Raw genomic sequence first — 19,724 nt, 5'->3', positions numbered from 1 at the left:
GAGACCCAGGTCCGTGCCCTCAGCAAACTTCCCATCTTACCTCCAAAATCTCATGTATCAGTCTTTGGCGTTCTTCCCTCTCCACCCCGTCTACCTGAGCCTTGAACAAAACCACCTCCCCCATTACTACCGCCTTCAACACCTCCCAGACCACCAATTGCGATACCTCCCCCATACAATTAAACATTACATATTCCTCGATCACCTTCCCACTCTTCTCTCAGAAACTCCGGTCTGCAGTAACCCCACATCCATTCTCCACCAAGCCTCTGAGCTACCCTCATTTCCAGCACCACATCCATCCAGTGCGGGCCATGATCTGAAATCACGATTGCTGGGTACTCAGATTTCTGAATCCCAGCCAATAGTGCCTTTCTCATTACGAAAAAGTCAATTCTTCAGTACATCATCGGAAGAACAAAGAATACTCCCGTACCTCTAAATGTAGGAACCTCCATGGATCTACTCCCCCATAAGCCCAGCCAATGCTTTTGTCCCCGTCCCCCTCCACCCCCGATTGGGGCAGCAAGCATGGCTGGGACTTGTGCACCTTCGGATCCAGCACCATGTTCCAATCTCCCCCTACTATCAGCTCACGTGTATCCAGATCTGGGATAGCACCCATCACTTTCTTTGCAAACCCTGCATCTTCCTAGCTGGGACCATATATGCTCACTAATGCCGCCAGTCTACCCACCAGTCCGCCTGTCACTACTACGTACCTGCCCCGCTATCTGAAACTTTACCCTCTTGCCTCCAGTACCGCTACACCATGAGCCCCGCTGCCAAACCGGGAGTGGAATACCCGACTCACCCAGCCAGTCCTAAGCATCACCTGATCTTTCAACCTCAGATGTGTGTCCTGCAGTATCACTATGTCAGCCTTTAAGCCTTCCAAATGAGTGAGAAACTTTGATCTCTCCACCGGTCCCCCTAACATTCCATTATTACTATTCTGACTGGGGGTCTCTCAGCACCCCCTGCCTTCCTAGCAACCATCATCATAGATCCGGGTCCTGCCTCTCAGTCCTAACCTGCCCATCCCTTTGTTACCGTCGAACAACCCCTCAAAAAAAAACCCAACTACTTCCCCTTATCAACCCCTCATCCAATATCACTTCCCTCCTTCCCCCCACTTCATGCCTCCCAGGTCCATCGAAGCCTGCTCAACCAGACTTCGAGAGCCGCGCCCCCTCCCCCCACCACACTCCTGATCACTAGCCAAACTCTGCTTGCTAGTGCAGGGGACCCTATCCAAACCCCACTCCTCTCAATCCCCTCTTCCATAGCCCAATCCCAGGAAAAGAAAAGAAAAACCCACCCTCACCAAAGCCGGTGCACATATCCCCCTTAACAAAATCTAAATACAGCTAAACTACCCTCCCACCTTCAACCAACCCCAAGACCCCTATATTCCCGCCTCCAAATACAGAAATGGAAAACACCATAAAAGGAAAACAATGACAAAGCCCAGTTCCCTTCCTCTCAGCTCAGATCTCATTTCTAGTCCCATCTCTCATTTCAGTCCCAATCCTTCAGCCTTCACGAACGCCTCCGCTGCCTCCACCGTTCCGAAGTAGCGATCCTTTGAGTTGTACGTCATCCTCAACTTTGCGAAATAGACCACTCCAAACCACATGCCTTTGTTTTAAAGTGCCGCCTTCACCCGTCCGAAAGCCGCCCGTCTTTTTGCCAAATCCATCGTCAAATCTTGGTAAATTTGTATAGCAACACCCTCCCATTTCACCTCTCACCTTTTTTTGACCAGTTTAGGATCTTTTCCTTGGTACGAAACTTGTGGAAGCAAGGTATAACTGCTCTTGACAGCGCATTTGCTTGGGCCTTAGCAGCCGATGCGCCCTGTCCAGCTCGTATCAAGAGGATTCTTCTCTCCCCCCCCCCCCCAACCAACTGCTGCAGCATCTTTGCAAAGTATTCGGTTGGCCTCGAGCTATCCACATCTCTGGCAGACCCATGATCCAAAGATTTTGTCACCTTGACCTCTTCTCCAGGTCCTCCACCTTAGCTTTTAGCCTTTTATTTGCCTCTGCTAACCCCCGTGACTCCTCGCCCATCGAAGTGAACTGGTCGCTGAACTGCGACATAGCCTCGTCCATCTCTTTCAACTTCTCTCCTTGCTCTCTTACCCGCCTCCACCCACGTTTTCATCATAGCCATCACATTTCCCTTCGCATAACCTCCATATGCCTTTCAAATTCATCAGACGTCACTTTGATCAGAGAATCCACTGTGAATGGAATGGTGCCACATTGTCCTCCTTCCCCCGCCATCCTTTTTTTCACCTGAGACATCGATTCACTCAACGGCGGATTTTCAATCACCCCTTTCTTTCCGCCGTTGTTTTTCTGGGCTATGGCATCACAATACTTTCCTGCACCAATTTATTCAAAAATCATCCCTGGGATCTGGCATTAAAGTTCAAAAAACCCAAAACTTCCAGTAGGAGCTTCCCCATGTGCAGCCTCCGCTTACATGTCATCGTCGGAAGATTCCCAGAAGGTCACCATTGACCAAAAACCTGATTTGACCAGCCACAATGAGCGAGTCAGAGGCTGAGTATCCCTCTGCATGTAAATCACCAGGCATAAATGTGTTTTGGAATACACTCGTCTGGATGAGTGCAGTTCCAACAATAAGAAGCTCAACAACATTTAGGACAAAACAGTCCTTTCACTGCTTTAAACATTAATTTCCTCCACCACTGGCACATCAAGTGGCAACAGGATGCACCATTTACAGGATTCACTGAAGCACCTCACCAAGATTTCCTTCCAAATCCACAGTTTCTACCACTTGAGATATTCAAAGGCACCATATGCATTGGACCCCAATGCCTCCAGGTTTCCGACCAGGGCACACACAATCCTGACTTGGAAACTTATCGCTGTTCCTTCAGTGGCGCTGGGTCCAAATCCTGGGCCTCCCTACATGTTGGACTGCTTTCGCCACACAGATTGGTGGTTCAAGAAGGTGGATCAACACCACCATTTTGAGAGGAATCAAGGATGGGCAGTAAATGGTGACTGAGCCAGTGACACCCAAATCCCATGAAAGAATACAAATAAATCACTCTGCTTAACCCACTCTCAAAATCTGTTCACGAGCGGCTATTGGGCACTATGCAGTGCGGCAGGTGTTTGAATGTGAACTATTTGTGTTTAAAAATCTACTTTGAAGGAGGCACGGTGGCTCAGTGGTTAGCACTGCTGTCTCATACGCCCGAGGACCCTGGTTCGACCCCGGCCCTGGATCACTGTGGTGTTTGCACATTCTCCCTGTGTCTGCATAGGTCTCATCCCACAGCCCCAAAAGATGTGCAAGGTAGGTGGATTGACCACACTAGGTTGCCCTGAATGGGAAACAAAATGGATACTCAAATGCATTTGAGTTTTTATTTGCTCTCACTGCAGTTATGTACCCCAATGATCAACAAGAAAATCAGATGTGGCATGGAATGGGTGGTTGATTCAATGTACCCCTTGTGTAGCATCAACCAAAGTTCAAATTACCTCCACTCTCATTGAAAGAAAAACCTGTGATGGCGTTGGAAGGTGTGGGTTCCTATTATCAACCGTTTACCTGAGTACTCCAGCCCTATGGCCACCAGCAGCAGCACTAACCATTGGCCCGGTCCCGCCATTTCCAACGGCCCAATGCCACGTGCTGCCGCGCGCGGCCCGCCGCCCGATCCCTGCCATCTGATTGCCCCGCCCCGCCACGCGCTTTGCAACCAGGTGCGTGGCCCGCGGGGCTCGTGCCCGCCATTTTAGTCAAGGGAAGGTGAAGCCGCTGTTCTTGTGGTCGGGGAAGAAGCCTTTCCACGGTCCTTTCTCAATTCAGATCTGAAAGGTACGCTTATAAAATTCTCTGCATTAATATAAATAATGGAACTAACTAACACCATTGACAGACCATTCACAACTAACCTGCTGCCTTATTTTCTGAGTAAGGCGACATTTAATGATGAGTTCCACACGCTTGCTTCGTCCCACCAGTACACGCATCAAAAACAATCTGATATTGTTCACTTTGAATCCCTATTTTCAGGGAATGTTTGCATTTGGGGGGGAAGCCTGAGATGTTTGGGGAACCAGAACAAAAATTCAGTCAAGTGGGAGTTGCAGATGTTTGCCATGAACTTCCCTGACCAGTAAGTTAGGAAGATGGTGGTGTGGTTGTAATGTCACTGCTAGTAATCCAGAAGAGAGGCTCAGGCTAATCCTCCGGGAGAACAGTACAAGGTGGTTAAACTTAAGGTTAGTGGGGCTGCCAGTGGGATTGCAGGGCTCGAAGCTGACTCAGTACTTTGCGGATATATTTTCTCGGTTGGTGGATGGGGTTAAAGTGCCTGCCCCCCCCCCCCCCCCGGGACCACTGGGCACTCAGGCAAAAGCCAAGGCTGAATGAGCCACCGCGAGTGGTGATTATCCACTTCTATAATTGCCAATGGAGTTGCTCTTGGAGTGGGCGAAGAAGATTTGGAATATTGACTGGGACGGGCACACAATGCAGGTATCTTGGGATATTTGGACTGAGATGGCGCAGAGGTGAGTGGCCTTCATCAGAGCGAAGGCTGTTCTCTACATCATGAATGTGTGATTTGGGGTGGTGTATCCGGCGAGGTTGTGGGTCACCATGGGCTCGAAGGATCATTTTTTGATCTGTTGGAGCTGGTGGAGGCCTTCATCAGAGATGTACTGTTTGAGACTTTGGGTACGAAGGGGGAAGCTTGTGTTCTATACTTATGCCTATGTGGGTATGTGTTTGTGGTCTTATTTGGAGCAGGGGTTTAATAAAGATAAGGGGATGGTCTTGGGTATTCTGGTGGGAAAGCTGTATGTTAATGATGGTGGGGTTTGGGTGTGCTGGTGGGGAATTTGGGCCAGAAGGGTGGTTACTGTTTTTTGGGGATATCAGAGAGCTTGGCTGGGGGCCACTTTGCTAGCGATAAGGGGAGGGAAGGCTAATGAACGGGGTTGGAGTGGGGAGAAAGGCTAGGTCTGTTGGGCATGTTTGGGTGGGTGACAATGGGCTGAGATGTTTGTTTGGGTGGGTGGGTGAAATTGTGACTGGCGCGAAGAGGAGAGTGCTAACATTGTCCAAGGTTCTTTCTTTGTCTCGCTGCAGGGGTGGGGCAAAGATATCGGCCGAGGTGAGAGTGCAGGGCGAGAAGATGAAGGTAGTGGAGGAGGTCATGCCGCAGCACGGCGACCAGGTCACCTCGATGGGGGACGAGCTGCAGAGGGAGGGCAAAAGAGGACTTTGAGCAAAGCTAGAGGACTTGGAGAACCGCTCGAGGTGGCACAATCTGAGAATTGTGGGCTTGCCCGAAGGGACAGAGGGCTCGAGGCCAACAGAGTACTTCACTAAGATGCTGGCGGAGTTGATGGGGAGGGTGAGAACTGCTGGACCGAGCTCATCGGTCGTTAAGGCCGAAGCCCAAAGTAATGAACCGCCAAGAGCAGTAATTATCTGCTTCCATAAATACCGCATGAAGAAGAAGGTGTTAAGCTGGGCGAAGCAGAAACGTGAGGTGCAGTGGGATGGTCCTGGAGTTCGGATTTACCAGGACTTGGCGGTGGAGTTGGCAAAGAGTCGAGCGGCACTCGGCCGAGTGAAGGCGGCACTGTACGACAATTTGGTATGGTATACCCGAGAAGCTGAGGGTGACATATAATGCCAAAGATTTTTATTTTGAAACAGTGAAGGCGGCTGTAGCGTTCGTGAAGGCAGAAGGCTGTGGACAGATGTGAGGAGCGGAGCTGGAAAATGTATAAATGCTATAACTTTCTTTTCATTGACGTGTATTGTAATTTACTTCACTTCACTTTGTTATCGAGTTCAAGTTATTGTTTGGGTTGATTGGCATTCTTTGTTGCGACGGTTATGTTATTTTAGTGAATCGTATGGGTTGGATTGCTTTTTTTTCATCTGGGACTGAGTGGGATGGGACGGTATGCCTTTGGTGGTGGGAGCACCTAACTAACTAAGTTAGCTAACTAACTAAAGTTGGCTAGTGAATGGAGGTGAGGTGTGAGGAGGGCTGCGGACATTGGAGCCTGGTTAGCAGGTTTTGATGGGCCTACGAGGAGAGCAAGGGCGGGGGGGAAGGGATCGATACTGGCAGATGCTTTTTCAAGAGGAAGTGCAGGGGGGGATTCTGGGAGGTGGGGAAGGGGTTCGATGTTAATCAGGGATGGGGCGGGTCAGGCTCATGGGGCAGAGCCCGCTGGTGTGATGATGGTGGATAAGAAAGGGGGGGAGGGGGGGGGTTGTTAATGTCACGAGGAATGTGAGGGGGTTAGGAGGTACAGTCAAGAGGTCAAGGGTGCTTGCGCTTCTTAAAAGTTTGAAAGCATATGTAGCAATGCTGCCGGAGACTCACTTGAGGGTGATGGACGAGGTGAGACTTAAAAAGGGCTAGGTTAGTTAGGTGTTTCACTCTGGATTTGACGGAATGGCTCGAGGGGTAGCGGTAATGGTCAGCAAAAGAGTATGGTTCCAGATGGAGAATGCGGTTGCAGATCAGGGAGGTAGATATGTGATTACGACAGGGGTGCTGGAGGGGAGGCTAGTGGCGCTTGTAAGTATATATGGTCCCAATTGGGACGATGTGGGATTCGCAACGAAGGTGGGGGCCATCCCTGACTTGGAGACACAAACTGATCGTGGGGGGAGACTGGAACTTGGTGCAGGAGTCAAGGTTGGACAGGTCACAGCCGCGCTCGCTGGTCTGATTGGGGGGGGGGGGGCGAAGGCGTTGGCTGGGGCTAATGGTGGCAATGGGAGGGGTGGACCCTTGGAGGTTTCTGCACCCGAGGGAGCGGGAGTATTGTTTTTCTCGGCAGTCCATAAGGTATACACACGGAAGGCTCGTGTGGTGGGGTAGGCTTTGCTGGCTGGGGTTAAGGGGTTGGAGAACTTGACACTTGCAGTCTCAGATCATGCTCTGCATTGGGTGGATATGGTACTGGAGAAGGGGGTAGTACAGAGGCAGGTGTGGAAATTAGATGTGGAATGTTTTTTACGCAGAGGGTGGTGGGTGCCTGGAACGCTTTGCCAGCGGAGGTGGTAGAGGCGGGCATGATAGCATCATTTAAGATACATCTGGACAGATATATGAACGGGCGGGGAACAGAGAGAAGTAGATCCTTGGAAAATAGGCAACAGGTTTAGATAAAGGATCTGGATCTGCGCAGGCTGGGAGGGCCGAAGGGCCTGTTCCTGTGCTGTAATTTTTTTTGTTCTTTTAACTGTTGGGGGACTGAGGGTTAATGTGACAAAACTGAAAAAGTAATTGAGGAATATGTAGGTTTCAACTGTACAGGTGAGGTGTCGAAGGCAGTTGTCTGGGAGGCTCTAAAGGCAGTGGTGAGGGGTGAGGTGATATTTTTTAAGACCAGGGTGGACAAAAAGGAGAGGTTGGAGCGGCAGAGGGTAATAGATGAGATGCTGGAGGTAGATAGGAGTTATGCAAAAGGTGGGGACCCAGCGAAGTTGAAAAATAGGAACGAATTACAGGCGAGCTTTGACCGACTATCTACAAGGTAGGTAGTGTGCCAACTAAGGCGAGCAAGGGGTGCAGTTTACGAGCATGGAGAGAAAGCTCCATAGCAGAGGTGGTATGTTAGCGGGTCAGGTTTGGAGGAAATTGTTCAGGTGAGGGACAGGGCAGGGAAGTTGGTGGTGGCTCCAGATCTGATTAACAAGGTCTTTGAGGAATTCTATGAGAGGTTGTTGTTGCACGTTTTACTATGGGCGTAAAACGCGTTTATTGGGGTGTATTAACTTCCAAGTGCTTAACACCACTAGGCTCTGTCTTATGTATTTATTCAGCTTTAGGAGTCGCCAGTTGCCGTATAGACAACGTCACTAGTATTCCAAGGTCAAGTTCAAAGTAATAAAGACGATACACCGATTAGTAAGGTCCAAACGATAATATTTATTATACAGTAATAATAAATATTCATGCACACACTAAGAGACTAAGCTATGACTAAACTAAAGTAATCAGAATACTTATCTAACAGGAACAGGCAAGGTCAGGGAGCGAGGCCTTCGTCCTGGTCTTGGGCTGCAACCTTCAGCAAGCGTTCTGGTCACTGGGGGTTCTAGCGGGCTTAGTTCGCGTAGCGAGCGTCGTACTGGCACTTACGGTTCGGCGGCTGGTGCTCAACAGCTGGAGTCAGAGTGGATCTTCAAGGTCGTGGTCAGAGCCGGAGCACGGAAAAGCAGACCGGACAACACGAGGTCCCTATCTTTTATAGGGGTTCCATTGTCCTTCCCTCTTCTTGGGCGGGCTCTACCTATTGGGTCAATTCCTCATCGATACTGTTTTAATTCCCCAATGCGAGGGGGTCTCCGTGATGGGGGGGGCGTTTCTTATGCCCTTTTGTTTGGAGGTTTCTGGTGCCTCGATGTCTGGGCCTTGATTAAAATGTGTCCATTCAGAATCAAATGTATCTATTGTGTGGGTGTTCAGGTCTGATTGCCTCATTAGCATGCAAAGCGTTTTGCCATTTGCACCTAGCTAAGGTCTTCTCACCTGAGCCCAAACTGGTTTCTGCTGCTGCAGAATGCAAAAATGCTCTCTTTGCAGACTGCTGTTCTGGCTAAACTGTCTGTTTCCCAGCAGTCTTAGCGCTTGGCCTATTTTTGTAGCTCAGCATCCATTTTAGGTGGCTACATTGTACAGGTCAGAACCACCTGGGGGAGACCGAGAAATGCAGGGATTTCAAGATGGGCTGGAGTACCCGAGGTTATGGGAGGGGGACAGGGCTACATTAGAAGGAGCAATAGTGGAGCAGGAGATAAAAGGTGCGATTGGGAGGATGCAGTCAGGGAAGGTGGCAGGACCAGATGGGTTTCCGATGGAATATTATAAAAAAATACAAGGATAAATTGGCACCCCTGATGGTGGGGATGTTTGGGGAGGTGATAGGAAATGGGGTGTTACTGCAAACTTTCGGGCAGGCATCGATTTTCCTGCTGCTTAAAAAAGATAAGGATCCGACTGAGTGTGGGTTGTATAGGTCCATATCACTTTTAAACTTGGACGCAAAACTATTGGCGAAGGTACTGACAGGTAGGCTGGAGGAGTGCCTCACATGAAATGAAAATCGCTTATTGTCACGAGTAGGCTTCAAATTAAGTTACTGTGAAAAGCCCCTAGTCGCCACATTCCGGCGCCTGTTCGGGGAGGCTGTTACGGGAATCGAACCGTGCTGCTGGCCTGCTTGGTCTGTTTTCAAAGCCAGCGATTTAGCCCAGTTAGTTACACATGCTGATAGGTGAAGATCAGATGGGGTTCATGAGAGGGAGGCAGCTCTTTTCAAATGTTAGAAGGGTATTGAATGTGGTTATGGCACCGGCGGAGGGGAAGGAAACAGAGTTGGTTGTGGCATTGGACAACAAGAAATTGTTTGACCGGGTAGAATGGGGGTACTTGATGGTAGCTCTGGAGCGGTTTGGGATTGGACCAAGATTTGTGGACTGGGTAAAGCTAGTATATAAGGAGCCGAGGGTGAGCGTCTGCACAAACAACATCAGCTCAAGATACTTTTCTCTCCACTACGGGACTAGACAGGGATGTCCTATGTCTCTCCCCCCACCCCCCCCCCCCCCCTTGCTGGTTTGTACTCGCGATTGAGCCGTTGGACATCGAGTTAAGAAGTTTGGGGTTGTGGAAAGGGATAGTGCAGGGGGGGATAGAGCATAGGGTGTCCTTTTATGCCGGTGACTTGTTATATGCGTTGGAACCGAGTATGTCAATAGGGGGAATATTGGAGCGGCTTCGGGTGTTTGGGTCTTTTTTGGGGTACAAATTAAATCTAGACACGAGTGAGTATTTTGTGGTGTATCGGCCGGGGGTGGGGCAGGGGTGAGGGCGGCTTCCATTCCGTAGGGCAGGGACTGACTAATACCTGGGGGTGCAGGTTGGTTGGGGGGGGGGGGGGGGGGGGGGGGGCTCCATAGGTACAACATTTGTAGTTTGGTGGGGAGAGTGAAAACTGATCTGGCAAGGTGGGATGGTCTCCCTGTGTCACTGGCAGGTCGGGTACAGGCGGGTAAAATGAACCTCTTGCGCGAGGTTGGGTCTGATGCTGCTGAAAGTGGTATATAAAGCACACCTCACAAGGGCAAGGATGAGCCGGCACTTTGAGGGGGTAGAAGATGTATGGAAAAGTTGCAGGGGTGGCCCCGCAAATTACGTGCATATACGTGGCGATTTCTGTTTATTTTCCAATGCCTGTCGATTTTCCTGACAATGACATTTTTCAGAGAGATTGAAGGAATGATTACCTCGTTCATATGGGGACGGAAGGGGGCCAAGTTAGAAAGGTGCTGCTACAGAGGGGAAGGCAGGGGGTTTGGGTCTTCCGAACCTGATGTATTATTACTGGGTGGCGAATGTGGTGAAAGTGCGGTGCTGGGTCAGAGGGGTTGATTCCCAGTAGGTCAGAATGGAGGAGAGTTTGTTTAGGGGGTTGCGATTGAAGGCACTAGCGACAACGCCGCTCCCGATGGCCCCGGGGAAATACTCAGGGAGTCTGGTAATAATAGCTTCATTGAGAATTTGGAGGCAGTTTCGGGTTGGGTGCAGGGTCAAGGGAAATGCCGATTCAGAGGAACCACAGATTTGAGCCAGGGAAGTGGGACGGAAACTTTCGGAAATGGGAGGAGAAGGGGATTAAGACACTAAAACATTTGTTTCTTGGGGGTCGGTTTGCAGCATTGAAGGAGCTGGGAGTGAAGTATGGGCTGGAGCAAAGGGAAATGTTTAGATACATGCAGGTTCGCAATTTTGCCAGGAAGGAGACACTGAGCTTACCTGTGGAGCCGGCCTTCACATTGCTGGAGGAGAGCTGACGACAGGGGGACTGGAGAAGGGGATAGTGTCGGCGGTTTACGGGGCTATTTTGGAAGAGGAGAAGGCACCACTGGAAGGGATCAAAGCAAAGTGGGAGGAAGAGTTGGGAGAGGTTATAGAGGAGGGGGTCTGGTGTGAGGTGCGCCAGAGAGTGAACGTCTCCACCTCGTGCGCGAGGTTGGGTCTGATACAGCTGAAAGTGGTATATAGAGCACACCTCACAAGGGCAAGGATGAGCCGGCTCTCTGAGGGGGTAGAAGATGTATGGAAACGTTGCAGGGGTGGCCCCGCAAATTACATGCATATTTTTAGTTCTGTCCGAAGCTGGATGATTACTGGAAGGAGGTTTTCAGGGTAATCTTTAAAGTGGCGCAGGTGAAACTGGACCAGGGCCATCGGTAGGCCATATTCGTGGTGTCGCACCGGCCGGAGTTGGAAACGGGAGCGGAGGCAGATGTTGTAGCCTTCGCCTCGTTGACCGCCCGAAAGCGAATCGTGTTGGGATGGTGAGCAGCCTCTCTCCACCCTGTGCCCTGGCGTGGCGGGGGGACCTGTTGGAATTCTTGACTCTTGAGAAGGTTAAATTTGAACTGAGGGGAAGGATGGAGGGGTTCTTGGGCATTATTCATTATGCACTTTCAAGAATTGGATAACATCGAACATTAGGTGGGGTGGTTGGGGACTATATGTGTTAATGGTGACTATGGCTGATTCCTTATTCCCTTCTGTTATTTGTTTATGTTAACGTGTGCAGTTCTGGTCACCTCATTATAGGAAGGATGTGGAAGCATTGGAAAGGGTGCAAAGGAGATTTACCAGAATGCTGCCTGGTTTGCAGGATAGGTCTTCTGAGGAAAGGTTGAGGGAGCTCGGGCGTTTCTCTTTGGAAGAGGAGCGGAAGAGGATGAGCAGCGACTTAATAGAGGATTATGAGGGGATAGATAGAGTGGACGTTCAGAGACTACTTCCTCGGGTGGATGTAGCTGTTACAAGGGGGCATAACTATAAGATTCAGGGTGGGAGATATAGGAGGGATATCCGAGGTAGGTTCTTTACTCAGAGCGTGGTTAGGGTGTGGAATGGACTGCTTGCTGTGATAGTGGAATCAGACACTTTCGGAACTTTCAAGCGGTTATTGGATAGGCACATGGAGCACACCAGAATGACAGGGAGTGGGATAGATTGATCTTGGTTTCGGACAATGCTCGGCACAACATTGAGGGCCGAAGGGCCTGTTCTGTGCTGTACTGCTCTATGTTCTAACATGCAGGCAGTTGTTTGGGGTTTTGTGGGAGGATGGGATTGTTGTTGATGATATGGGGATTGACAATATATTCGTTACTGCTTATTGTTTATTGTTGGTAGGTGCAAATTTGGGAGAAAATGTGAAAAAGGAGGAGAATAAAAATATATTTTTTTTAAATAAACGAGACGGGGTAGATCCTTGGGGGTTTGTGAACCCGGGGGAAGGAGTTTTCATTTTTTTTGCCAGTGCACAAGGTATACTCAAGGATTGACTTCTCAAGGATTTGATCTCTGAGGTAAGAGGTGTGGAATATTTTGCAGTGGTCGTTTTGGACCATGCACTGCATTGGGTGGATTTGAGGCTGGAGGCGGATTGGGCACAGTGTACTAGATGACGATTGGACGCGGGTTGCTGGCTGATCTTGGGTTCTGTGTTAAGATTTCTAGGGCCATAGGGGACTACGTGACATGGAACGAAAAGGGGGAGGTCTCGCCCTCTATGTTGTGGGAGGCATTATAAGGGGCGAGGCCATTTTGTACAAGTCTCACATAAATAGGGAGGCAAGGCAGGAGTTGGTGGATGAGATCTTGGTGGTGGTTAGGGTGATCCTGTGCCAGAGCTTTGGGCACGAGGAAGAAGCTGTAAATGCAATTTAACCTATTGTCAATGGACAGGGCGGTGTGTCAGCTGCGGGGGATAAAGGGGGCGGTGTGCAAGTATGGCGGGAACGCGAGTCACCTGTTTGCTCATCAGTTTAGGTGACAAGAAGCAGCTAGGGAGATTGTGTCGGTGCATGAGCCTGGGAGGGGATTGGTGTCTGCTCCAGAGAAGATTGAGGTGTTTCGGCCCTTCTACAAGGGGCTTTAAAAGTCGGAATGGCCGGATGATGAGCAAGAGATGTTGGGGTTCTTCAAGGGATTGGAGTTTCTTCAGGCAGTGGAGGAATTTTGGGGTAGGTGGATTGGCTATGCTAAATTGCCCTTAGTGTCCAAATAAAAGGTACGGTAAAATGGGGTTACATGGATAGAGTAGAGGTGTGGGCTAAGGTAGAGGTGTGGGCTTAGGTAGGATGCTCTTTCCAAGGGCAGGTGCAGCTTGATGAGCCGAATGGCCTCCTGCACTTTAAATTCTGTGAGATTTGGAGGCGCTGTTGGGATTCGAGGAGGTGTGTATGGCATTGGGGAAGATGCAGGCTGGGAATTCCTGGTAGAATTTTATAAGAAGTTTGAGAATCAGTTGGCCCCATTAATTCTGGGATGCATGATAGAATCATAGAATTTACAGTGCAGAAGGAGGCCATTCGGACAATCGAGTCTGCAGAGGCCCCTGTAAAGAGCATCCAATCCTTTAACTCCATCTAACCTTTTTGGACACTACGGGCAATTTAGCATGGCCAATCCACCTAACCTGCACATCTTTGGACTGTGGGAGGAAACAGGAGCACACGGAGGAAACCCATACAGACACTGGAACAACATGCAGACTCCGCACAAACAGTGACCCAAACCGGAATCGAACCTGGGACCCTGGAGCTGCGATGCAACAGTACTAACCACTGTGCTACCGTGCCATCCACAATTATTCACTGTCATGGGGTTCCCTTATTGAAATGCTGGGCCAGGCTTCTATCTCCCCCTTCTAAAGAAGGGTAAGGATCCCAAGGATTGTGGGTCGTATTGGCCGATTTCTCTGCTTAATGTGGATGCAAACCTTCTAACTAAGGTTTTGGTGCTAAGGTTGGAGTCGTGCCTCCTGGAGGTTGAGGGAGAGGACCAGTTGGGTTTTGTCAAGGGCAGGATGCTGTCGTCTAATGTGAGGTGGTTACACAATGCTGTTCTTGCACTGGAGATAGAGCTAGAGCCAGATATAATTGTGTCGTTGGACTCAGAAAAGGTCTTTGATAGGGTTGATTGGAGATGCTTGTTTACGGTTCTCGAGAAGTTTTGGTTCGGGCCTGGGTTTGTGTCGTGGGTGTGGTTGTTGTACAAGGCACCGACATCTAGTGTGCGAACTAACAACATATCTTGGGCCCTTTAGGTTGAAGAGGGGGACAAGGCAGTATTGTCATATGTCCCTGTTGTTGTTTGCATTGGCAATTGAGCCATTGACAATTGCCTTGAGGGCCTCGGACAAGTAGAGAGGGATTGTGAGGGGGAAGTGGAGCACAGGGTCTTTGTATGCTGATGATCTTTTATTGTGGGTTAAGGACTTTTTTTGGAGTATCAGTTTGCTGACGGGGAGGAACTGAGGGAGAAGGTAGGCCTTGTTGGGATGTATATGTTTAGGTACTTTCAGGGCATGATTGGGTCCGGCGAGCGTTCCCAACATTCCCGGTGGCGCTGCCATCCGCTTTGCTGGAGAGAATTGTTTCATGTGCAGGGTCGGAGGAGGGCAGCACATCTGGGATATATGGACGGAGCATGGGGGAAGAGCAGTTATTGGTGGGGAGGTGAAGGTTAGGGGGGGGAAGAGAAGAGGGGTCCCATTTTGGAGGAGGCGTGGTGTGATTTCTCCGTAGAATGAATACTATGTCATCCTGCACAAGGTTAAGTTTGATTCAGCTTAAGGTGGTGTTCAGGGTGTACCAAGTCCAGAATAAGTCGGTTTCTTTGAAGAAGTTGAGGATAAGGCGTGAGTGGTGCTTGAGCGGACCAGCAAACCATGTGCACATGTTCTGGTCCTGCCCTGAATTGGTGAGTTTTTAGGGACCATTTTTAACACAGTATTGGGAATTTTAAATGTGGAATTGGAGCCCTGTCCGTTAATTGCGATATTTGGGGTGTCAGACTAACTGATCTGAAGATGGGAGTGATGGCAACGCTTTACAAAGAGCAAAGAAAAGTTTAGCACAAGAAGAGGCCCTTCTGCTCTCCAAGCCTGTGCTGACCATGCTGCCTGTCTAACCTAAAACCTTCTACACATCCGGACTCATTATCCCTCTATTCCCATCCTATTCATTCGGAATGTCTACTCTGTCCATGCCCCCCATAATTTTGTAGACTTCTATCAGGGTCACCCCTGATCTCCGTTGTTCCAGTGAAAACAACCATGTATATTCACCCTCTCCTCATAATTGATGCATTCCATACCAGCCAATACACTGGTAAACCTCTTCTGTACCTTCTCCAAAGCCTCCACATTCTTCTAGTAATGTGGCAATCAGAATTGAACACTATATTCCAAGTGTGGCTTGATTCCATTCAGCTGCAACATGGCTTGCCAATTTTTATACTCAACCGATGAAGGCAAGCACACCATTCTTAAGGGTTCTGCCATTTATTGTATGATGCGACCATCAATTCACTCAAGGACACGAGTAGAAGTAAACTGTGGCTTTAATTGACTTACAACTGAGCCTGCCTGCGACTAGCTGAACTGAAGGCAGGTTCGCAAGACCGCAGCACTTTATACTTCCGGTTGTGGCTGGAGCCATTGGCAGTGACAAGGGCGGAGCCCTGTACATGCTCCTCATCTCCCCCTGTGGGCCGAGCCGCGCAACGGCTCACAGATGGAGCCCACAGGGACACAGTAGTATACAGCGTGAATTTATATTATACATTCACCCCCTGTTAAAATAATCAAGTCCGGCTGGGGTGACGGGTCAATAAGTTGAGTCGGTCCGGTGCTCGAATCGTTCGCTGGGACCGGCGGAGCACCGGAGTTGCAGCCGCTTCGGATGGCTGTGTGCTGATGTCCGGTGTGAATCCGAGGGTGGACTCCGGGGGTGGTTCTTTCCGAGCTTCGTTCCTGACCGGTGTGACGGGTGAAAGGGGGCGCAGGAAACCTGTAGGTGCAGGGGCGGAGGACGTGGGGGGTTGGGTGGGGTGTGGTGTGGTGTGAGGGTTACCTCGGCGGTAGTGGTAGTAGTAGTGGTGGATCCTGCAGGCGCCATGTCCCAGAGGGAAACGGTGTCCTGTCGGCCATCGGGGTGCTCGATAAATGCGTAGTGGGGGTTTGAATGTAATAGTAGGACCCTCTGTACCAGCGGATCTGTTTTATATGTCCGGACGTGCTTCCGAAGGAGGACAGGGCCCGGTGTCCTCAATCAGGATGGAAGCGAGGCCCCCGTGGTAGTGCCCCTAGGTAAAACAAATAATCGCTCGTGAGGAGTCTGATTAGTGGCCGTACACAGGAGGGACCTAATTGCATGGAGCGCGTCGGGGAGGACCTCCTGCCAGTGGGAGGTCGGGAGATTCCTGGACCGTAGGGTCAGTCGGACGGTCTTCCAGACCATCGCGTTCTCCCTCTCCACCTGCCCGTTCCCCCGGGGTTATAGCTGGTAGTCCTGCTCGAGGCGATATCCTTGTCGAGCAGGTAGTGGCACAGCTCGTCGCTCATGAAGGACGAACCCCTGTCGCTGTGGACATAGTTAGGGAAACCAAACAGGGTGAAGACACTGTGCAGGGCTCTGATGACTGTATGGGAGGTCATATTGGGGCACAGGATGGCAAACGGGAAGCGAGAGAATTCATCTATGAAGTTAAGGAAATAAACATTACGGTTGGTCGAGGGAAGGGGCCCTTTGAAATCGATACTCAGGCGTTCAAAGGGCCGGGATGCCTTTACCAGGTGGGCCTTGTCTGGTCTATAGAAGTGTGGTTTACACTCCACGCAGACCGGGCAATTCCTGGTGACAGCTTTAACCTCCTCAGTGGAGAAAGGCAGATTGCGGGCCTTGACGTAGTGGTCGAGCCGGGTGACCCCCGCGGGACAGGGCATATTTGGGAGCTCGTTGAGCTTCCCTGGACGGTATACGATATCATAATTATAGGTGGAGAGTTAGATCCTCCACCTCAAGATTTTGCCCCGCTGCAAGTAATTGAACATAAAGGCAACCGATCTCTGGCCGGTGATGACCAGCATGACCTGCGAGGTAGTGCCTCCAGTGCCGCACGGCTTCCACAATGGCTTGGGCTTCCTTTTTGACTGAGGAGTGTCGAAGTTCCGAAGCGGAGAGGGTTCGGGAGAAGAACGTTACTGGCCTACCTGCCTGGTTCAGAGTGGCAGTGAGAGCGACCTCTGAGGCGTCGCTCTCCACCTGAAATGGGACGGATTCATCCACCGCCCGCATGGCGGCTTTGGCGATGTCCTCCTTAATGCAGTTGCAGGCCTGGAGGGCCTCGGCTGACAGTGGGAAGAGTGTGGTCTTAAATAGTGGGTGGGCTTTGTCCGCATACTGGGAGACCCACTGGGCGTAGTAGGAGAAAAATCCGAGGCATCTCGTGAGGGCCCTGCAACAGTGAGGGAGAGGGAGTTGTAAGAGTAAGGGAGTTGCATACGGTCAGGGTCAGGTCCTAGGACCCCGTTTTCCACGACGTAGCCGAGGATGGCTAGTCTGGTTGTGCGGAAAACGCATTTTTCCTTATTATATGTGAGGTTGAGTCTTTGGGCGGTTTGGAGAAATCGGTGGAGGTTGGCGTCGTGGTCCTGCTGGTCATGGTTGCAGATGGCGACGTTATCCAAGTACGGAAACGTAGCCCGCAGCCCGTACTGGTCCACCATTCGGTCCATTGCTCGTTGGAACACCGAGACCCCATTCGTGATGCCAAAGAGGACCCGGAGGAAATGGAAGAGGCAGCCGTCTGCCCCAAACGCCGTGTAGTTGCGGTTCTCCGGGTGGATTGGGAGCTGGTGGTTTGCAGACCTCAGATCCACTGTGGAGAAGATCTGGGCGATCTGATTTACCATGTCTGCAATCCGGGGAAGGGGGTACGCATCGAGGTGCGTGAACCGGTTAATAGTCTGGCTGTAATCAACCACTTTTCCCCGGTCTTGACAACCACCACCTGAGCTCTCCAGGGGCTGTTACTGGCCTCTATGACTCCCTCACATAAGAGCCGCTGGACTTCGGCTCTAATAAATACCCTGCCCTGCAGGCTATACCTCCTGCTGCGAGTGGCCACTGGTTTGCAGTTAGCGGTGAGATCAGCGAAGAGTGGAGGGGGGTCGATTTTTTGTGTTGCTGAACTGCATATAGGGAGAGGGGGAAGGGGTCCGCCGAAGCTGAGTGTTAGGCTCCTGAGGTTACACTGACAATCGAGTCCGAGTAGGAGAGGGGCGCAGATGTCTGGGAGTACATACAATTGGAGTAGTTGGCGCCCTGTATCGTTAGTGTTGCAACAGTGCGCCCTTGTATGTGGACAGAGTGCGACCCCGAGGCGAGGGAGACAGTTTGCTGTGTTGGAAATATCGGGAGCGAGCAGCGTCTTACCAGGTCTGGGTGAACGAAGCTCTCGGTGCTCCCGGAGTCGAAGAGGCACGGTGTCTTATAACCGTTGACTTGAACTGACATCATGGAGCTTCTGAGGTGCTTTGGCCGCGACTAGTCCAAAGTGACTGCGCTGAGCTGCACGTAGTCGGTGGCATGGTCAGCGGTGCTGGAGTGGCCCCGTGATGACTGTCCGTGGAGGTCGTAGTCGTCGATTTGCATATCGGGTGATGGCCAAGATGGCGGCCCCCGTTGATCGCATGTGGCCGGCTGTGTGGGGGAGGGTTGCCAAGATGGCGGCCCCCATGAGTCGCACATCGTGCGGAGGCGGCAGACACGCTGCCACATTGCGGAGTCTGCTGGTCTGTGAGTTGGAGGGGCGATTGTTCTGGGTAGCGTTCCAGTTGGAGTTTTTAGTTTTTGTCAGGCATAACTTCGCAAAGTGTTCTTTCCGCCTGCAGCTGCTGCAGGTCGCGTTGCAGGCCGGGCAGTGCTGCTGGGGGTGTTGGGGCTGGCCGCAAAAGTGGCACAATATCCCTCCGTGGTGGGCGGGTGGCCGCGCGGCGCAAGCCTGGGGTAGTCTCTGGTCGGGGGTCCACAATGGGGTCGCGTGGTCGGCTGGGAACGAGTTTAAGCTTTGAAAAGCGACCTAACGAGGTCGCTAGTGTTACCGTGTCCTCCAGGTTCTGGGACCCTTTTTCGAGGAGACGCTGGCGCACATAGTTAGACCGGACCCCTGCAACATACACATCTCAGACGGGTAGTGCTGGGAGGCTGTCACAGCCTGGAAGTTACATTCTCGTGCTAGAGCTTTCCGGTCGCGCAGGTAGTCTTCTAGCGATTCTGCAGGGCGCTGGCGGCGGGTTGTAAAAATATGCCGCCCGTGAACCTCATTTACGTGCCGCATGTACAGGCGGTCGAGTATCGCGAGGGCCTCGGTGTACGAGTCGGTACTATCAAGTTGAGTTGAAATACGATGGCTCACCCGTGCGTGTAGAAGACTGAGTTTCTGTTCTTCAGTAACAGCGGAGGTAGTCGACGCAGCCAGGTAGGCCTTGAAGCACCAAAGCCAATGCAGAAATATTTCCTAAGCTTCTGTGGCCTGTGGATCAAGTTCTAGTCGATCAGGTTTGAGGGCTGATTCCATGGTAGTTTTTTTAAGTCGATTAAATTGATACGACTATCAATTCACTCAAGGATACAATTAGAAGTAAACTGTGGCTTTAATCGACTTACAACAGCCTGCCTGCAACTAGCTGAACTGAAGGCAGGCTCGCAAGACCGTAGCACTTTATACTTCCGGTTGTGGGTGGAGCCAAGGGCGGAGCCCTGTACATGCTCCTCATCTCCCCCTGTGGGCAGGGCCGCGCAACGGCTCA

The 19,724-nt window shown here is 51.0% G+C and overlaps 2 protein-coding genes across 4 annotated transcripts in view; one reads left to right on the top strand and one right to left on the bottom strand.

Moving 5' to 3' along the window:
* Positions 1-3,993, bottom strand: part of LOC119955954 (C-type mannose receptor 2-like) — a 109,210-nt gene extending 105,217 nt beyond the window's left edge. The window contains exon 1 of one of the 3 annotated variants that reach the window (XM_038782619.1): positions 3,948-3,993. In XM_038782619.1, coding sequence (XP_038638547.1) covers positions 3,948-3,978 — 31 coding nt within the window. In that variant the 5' untranslated portion in view covers positions 3,979-3,993. Of the gene's footprint in view, positions 1-3,530; positions 3,663-3,947 lie in introns of those variants that run through there. The other 2 variants (XM_038782618.1, XM_038782620.1) reach the window with 2 other exon arrangements.
* LOC119955955 overlaps positions 3,786-19,724 on the top strand; it is a 114,692-nt gene continuing 98,753 nt past the window's right edge. The window contains exon 1 of the mRNA XM_038782627.1: positions 3,786-3,870. The gene's annotated coding sequence lies outside the window, so the exon portion shown is untranslated. The remainder of the gene's footprint in view (positions 3,871-19,724) is intronic.

Source organism: Scyliorhinus canicula, chromosome 21 (assembly GCF_902713615.1).
Source record: "Scyliorhinus canicula chromosome 21, sScyCan1.1, whole genome shotgun sequence".
NCBI classification, from domain to species: domain Eukaryota; kingdom Metazoa; phylum Chordata; class Chondrichthyes; order Carcharhiniformes; family Scyliorhinidae; genus Scyliorhinus; species Scyliorhinus canicula.
The sequence above is the reverse complement of the archived record's forward strand: the minus strand, read 5'-3'. Positions and strand labels throughout refer to the sequence as shown.